This window comes from Cynara cardunculus, assembly GCF_001531365.2.
Source record: "Cynara cardunculus var. scolymus isolate 2C chromosome LG 3, CcrdV1, whole genome shotgun sequence".
NCBI lineage: Eukaryota > Viridiplantae > Streptophyta > Magnoliopsida > Asterales > Asteraceae > Cynara > Cynara cardunculus.
In genome coordinates, this window is record NC_037530.1 from 13,203,051 (window position 1) to 13,208,264 (window position 5,214).

General features: G+C 36.9%; 1 protein-coding gene across 1 annotated transcript; it reads right to left on the reverse strand.

The window, feature by feature from the left end:
- Positions 1 to 810: 810 nt before the first annotated feature.
- Positions 811 to 1,931, reverse strand: LOC112508976 (RING-H2 finger protein ATL54-like). Its single transcript, XM_025113845.1, has one exon. The coding sequence runs from the start codon at positions 1,929 to 1,931 to the stop codon at positions 960 to 962; it is 972 nt and encodes a 323-aa protein (XP_024969613.1). The 3' UTR covers positions 811 to 959.
- Between the last annotated feature and the right edge of the window lie 3,283 nt (positions 1,932 to 5,214).

The following is a 5,214-nucleotide window of genomic DNA, read 5'->3' on the forward strand; positions in this document are numbered from 1 at the left end:
GAAGGTAACCATTACAGTATTTTTGATGTGAAGGTTCGGATTTTTTTTTACCTTCACAGTGTTTTTGCTGTAAAGTTTTAAGTGTACAAAGTCGCCTAATCAAATAAGAACTGTTTTGTTTGTGGTAAACGTGAGATCCAATCTCAACAACAAATCAAAGGTTAGATTAAAAAAATTAATAATTTTGGTAATTTTAACTTAAGATATTAATTAAAGGCCTTTTAGAGATTTTATAAATATCTTCTCTCATCTTTCCTCTTTACTCTCTCCGACGAATCTTATTCGGCGAACCTTACTCCGATAAAGCTTATGTGAATACAAGATACACACCGTGATACCTACAAACGATATTCACCGGGATACCTAGATATACATACAAGATGCACAATATGATATCCTTTGTAAAGCAATGAAAATAACGAAAATCCACACTATGATACATTTCATAAAACAAAGAAAATACATTGTGATACACGTGAAACATTGTCAACGTTATCACTATGATACACTTTGATTCACAAATGTCTTTAAAATACGATTTATATTAGGTGATTGATATACTAGGTAACTAATTTTAATTAAATATTTCCTTCTAAAAAATTTAATTAAATATTTTGATTAAATGTCAAAATTAGAATTACTATATTACCTTTTTAGCTTATTTAAAAAATAACATGAAGTATCTCAAACAAGTGGTTCATATTGGATCTCACGGTTATTACAAACTAATCAGTTCTCCCTTAAATAAATCTATATATATAAGTGTATATATATATGTATATATTGTTTTTATATGAATTTAAAGAGATGGACTACTTTCAACAGATTTATTTCAAAATATAACGTATTTCATTGAGCATTCTCTCTTTACCCTTGGAGGAGATTGCCCATCAAAAAGAAACCCACAACTTTCCTTAAAAATAAAGAAAAACAACAAGAATTTGCACTAAATTCACGAATTAGATGATCGATCTCCCACCATATGAAAATGACCTCATCATCATCCTTCCTGTTCTTGAATCTCTCATATGCTCTGAACTTAAATTCAATTCCATATGAACAATTTCTGTAGCTAAATCCATTGAAAACGATCTTCTTAGACTAACCACAGTCTCATTTTCTCTTCTTTTTGAATCTTGATCATCCTTGCTTCCATCTTCAACCCCATCCCCATTCCCCGTTTCTCTCCTATTTTCTTGATTTCCGCTCTCTTGAACTCGATTCGTACCCAAATCACCATTGTTTTCTGCATTTTCCATCTGCGTGATTTGATTCGAACCAAACCCGTGATTTCTATTTCCATCATTCGGTTGTGAAATCGAGTTTGGGTTGTTTGAAAAAACAGCAACACGACAAAGGGGGCAGTTTGTGTGTGATCTTAACCAGGTATCAATACAAGGAATATGAAAAACATGGTTACATTTAGGCAACAATCTTAAAGATTCATCATCTTCAAACTCACTCAAACAAACAGAACAATCTGTGCCATCGATCAATCTATCACCTTTTTTAAACTTGACCACCGTAATCGAATTTATAACCGCCGGTTGGAGTCCGACGGTGGTGATGTACCAGATGGGGTGCTCAATTTCCGGCCGATGATCTTCGTTCATAGAGTCTTGTAATTCTTCGTTGACTTGGGTGGCGGATGGTAGCCGGAATCGAGTACAGTATCTTATCATAATAAGGTAGTAGCTAATGAAGAGAACAGCGCTGCCAATCACCGCCAATATGACGATGAGATAAGGTGAGAGATGGGTGGTGACGCTGTCGTGACTGGTGGTGGTTGACGGCGGTAACTGTGGTGGCTCCGGCGGCCAGTAGATTTGTGCGTAGTCACAGTCGTATGGGCAGGTGGTACTGCAGTTGGAACAGTCCGTCGTTTCGCCGGAATCTGATACCGACAACAATTTCCGGTGATTAATTGCCATTCTAGTGGGGTTGGGGGGTGCTGCCTAATGATTTTTATATTTGGTTCTTCAAAGAATTGTAGGTGGGTAATTGGTGAGGGGGATACATCATCTGGAATATTTTATTGGTGGTCTATTAATGTCACTTAATTAAATATTTATATTACAACAAAATCGGATTTATAGAACACTATCAAATTCTATTGTCTTAATAAACTTTTTTATAAGACTTAGTTTATAGAATTACAAAAATAAAATGTCATATCTAAAGGTGTTATAATAAGTTATATGACGTTTGTTGACGTCGTAATAAGTTTTTAGGACACTTTTAATATAAAGTGTCTCATTATCAGCTTTATTGGACATTATTTGAAAAACTATCCTATAAAAACAAGTGTCCTATAAAAAATTGAGTTTATGTTAGGACCGAATAACTCTATTTCTTGGTAAAGATTACTTACTTGGATGATTGATTTAACAGAGATAATGCAGTGGAAATAATGTGAATCAACTCAAGCAGACATCGATAAGAACACAGATGAAGATTAATGAAGAACACAAGAGAAGGCTTCAAATGATTTTCAATTGATGAAAATATTGACGATTACAATACTGGAAGCACACCGAATTACAAAGGCCTACGCTGCTATTTATACAAGCAAGTAACCGTTTTTCTGACATGACTTAAAGTAAATTAATCTAAGTCATTCGATCAAAACCAATTACAGACAAGAACACGTGATAGGCAGGGGCGGATGGCCTAAGGGGCCTTAAGGGGCCCTGGCCCCTGTGCTTTTTTGTCTAGATAGGATCCTATTCTTGGTCCATATGCTTGAAGTATACACAAAAATTCAACCGGCTCCTCCACTCTTTAGTCCACTCTTGATCCAGCGACGACGCAGACGACAGCGAAAGCCGGAAGGCGGATATCGACGAGAGTCATGAGTGACGAGGCGACGAGTCGACGACGACAGGCAGGCCGCAGGCAGCAGCATCGCGGCAACGACGCAGGCGGCGAGCTCTCGACGACGGTAAGTCCTGTAACCTAATCTGTTCTCGACGACGGTAAGTCCTTCTCCCCTGTTCTGCTGCACTTTTTGTTTTGAAATCAAAACCCTAAGATTAGGCCAGTAACTAGTTCTTGTTCCTAGACCAGTGTAAAGAAGTTGAAGAATGTTCTCACTATAAAAAAAAAAACCTTATAGAAACCCAAAGAGGCAAAGAGTGATTAGTAGAACTTCTTGAAGAAACAAGTTGTGTGTGTGTTTTCAGTAAAAGGTTGATTGGGAAGAAGGGTATCAGTCGGATAATCAAAGCTTAGCCAATCTAAACCATGGTGCGATTCTGGGTTGTGGATTGCTTTCTGAACCACATTGCAAAGCCATAAGTATTTTCTCCAACATCATAAATTACTAAAGGACTAAAATTCTCCTCAGTAACCATACTTAAAGGTAACCGTGTATCAACAAATGATTCAGCTAGCATTTCTACATGTGTAGAATGGCCCATTAATGAAACAAATTCATTATATACAAAAAATGCACTTGAATCTGGAGCTTCTGTGATGTTCACCTCAGTGAGACTTCCATCCAATCCTTAAGCTCAAAGGAGCATCTATGGATGTTGTTGCAACTTGACATACAAGTTGTGATGGTAAGCCACTAAGGCTTATGCTAGTGTGTAGAAGAATAGCATCTTTGCTGAAGTAGGCTTAAATAGAGATTCCTGTTATAGGAATCTCTAACTCAATGTGCTTATAAGAGAAAGTTTGAGAAGGGGACATATGTTCCTCTTATAGGAAACTCTAACTCAATGTGCTTATAAGAGAAAGTTTGAGAAGGGGACATATGTTCCTCTTATAGGAAAGTTACATCAATTAGAGGAAAGTTTGAGAAGGGGACATATGTTCCTCTTATAGCTGGTACATTGTGTCTTTGCTTCATGTTATGATAGGAGACTTGCTGTCAGGTGATTCATGGAAGGTTGCACTCTGTAGAGTCACTTCTGTTGTATGTATTGTTGTCTTCTTACTAAATTTCCCTGATAAAAAGCTCTTTTTTGTTAGCTCAAAAAAGAAGAAAATATGAAAAGCTTACATGTATCCTTGTTTGGTTTCCTTTCTTCTTCCCTTTGCTGTTATGTGCTATCTTTCGTAGTTGATAACTATCACTCGGTTTGTTTCTATTTTTGATCATTAAACTAGTTTTAATCTGTGCGTTAATCTTCCAGATCTCTTGTGTTGGTGGTTTTGGTTCCAATTCCCACATGTGCTATTATGTGCTATTGGTGGTTTTGGTTCCAATTCACTCGGTTTGGTTTTCGGTTTTGCTGTTATGTGCTATCTTTCGTAGTTGATAGTGTATTTTTGGTATTTTTGAAAATATATAATATTAGGTCCGGCCCCTGCACTTGGAAAGTTTGTGTTCCGCCTCTGGTGATAGGCACGAGCAGCTAAAAAACCTAAGTAAAACAGCTTAAAGATAATCTACACAGAAGACATTGCTGCAGACCCTCTGTTAGACAACACAGAGGCTCTGCTAGATGAAACTTGGAAGTACGCAGAGGATATCTTCCAGAACCTCTGTGAGACACGACAGAGGTTCTATCACTTGAGACTTGTAGTTTGTGCATCTTTTGCTATTGGTCCTCTGTGGTCTTCTGTGACATATCATCTTCTGTCAATATTTGCAGTTTTATTTTTTCTATACTTTTACATTTAATGAACTGAGAGCTAACAATTTCCCCCTAAGTATGAAAAAGTAAACTATGAACTTTGGGTGCAAGTGTATGACTTAATTGAATTGAAATTACAAGAGGTGATTAAACATCATCCTCTGAATGAATTAAGATGAAAAGAATTACAAAGTAAAGAATTACAATGTAGAAAATTACAAAACTTGAATGACAAAATTTGAAACAAAGGCTCGATCCTGGGACAGAAGATAATCAGACTTGAGACTCTGGGAAATCTTCTACCGCATAAACAAAATCTGACTTTATAGTTTTGTAGACGTCGAAGATGAACTCTCTGAAGTTGATTTGTACTCTGATTGCATCCAAGAGAGATGACACTTCACCAACCCTGTAGAGTCTTTTATCCACCTCTGCCACGATACACTTGAATATACAGTCCAATGTCTCCGATGAATACTTGTGCGCTTCTGTTGGGTCAAAGAATCTAAGTATCTCATCCTTGTCCAAATACACAAACCCATAAATGGGATTGTGCAGAATAGTGTTTGGATAGTACCTAGACACCCAACTTGGCCTGCTGTAAGGAGGAGTGATCTTCAAATTCTTCTGT

Coding starts and splice junctions, on each gene's coding strand:
- LOC112508976 (XM_025113845.1), bottom strand. CDS start 1,931: ATGGCAATTAATCACCGGAAATTGTTGTCGGTATCAGATTCCGGCGAA.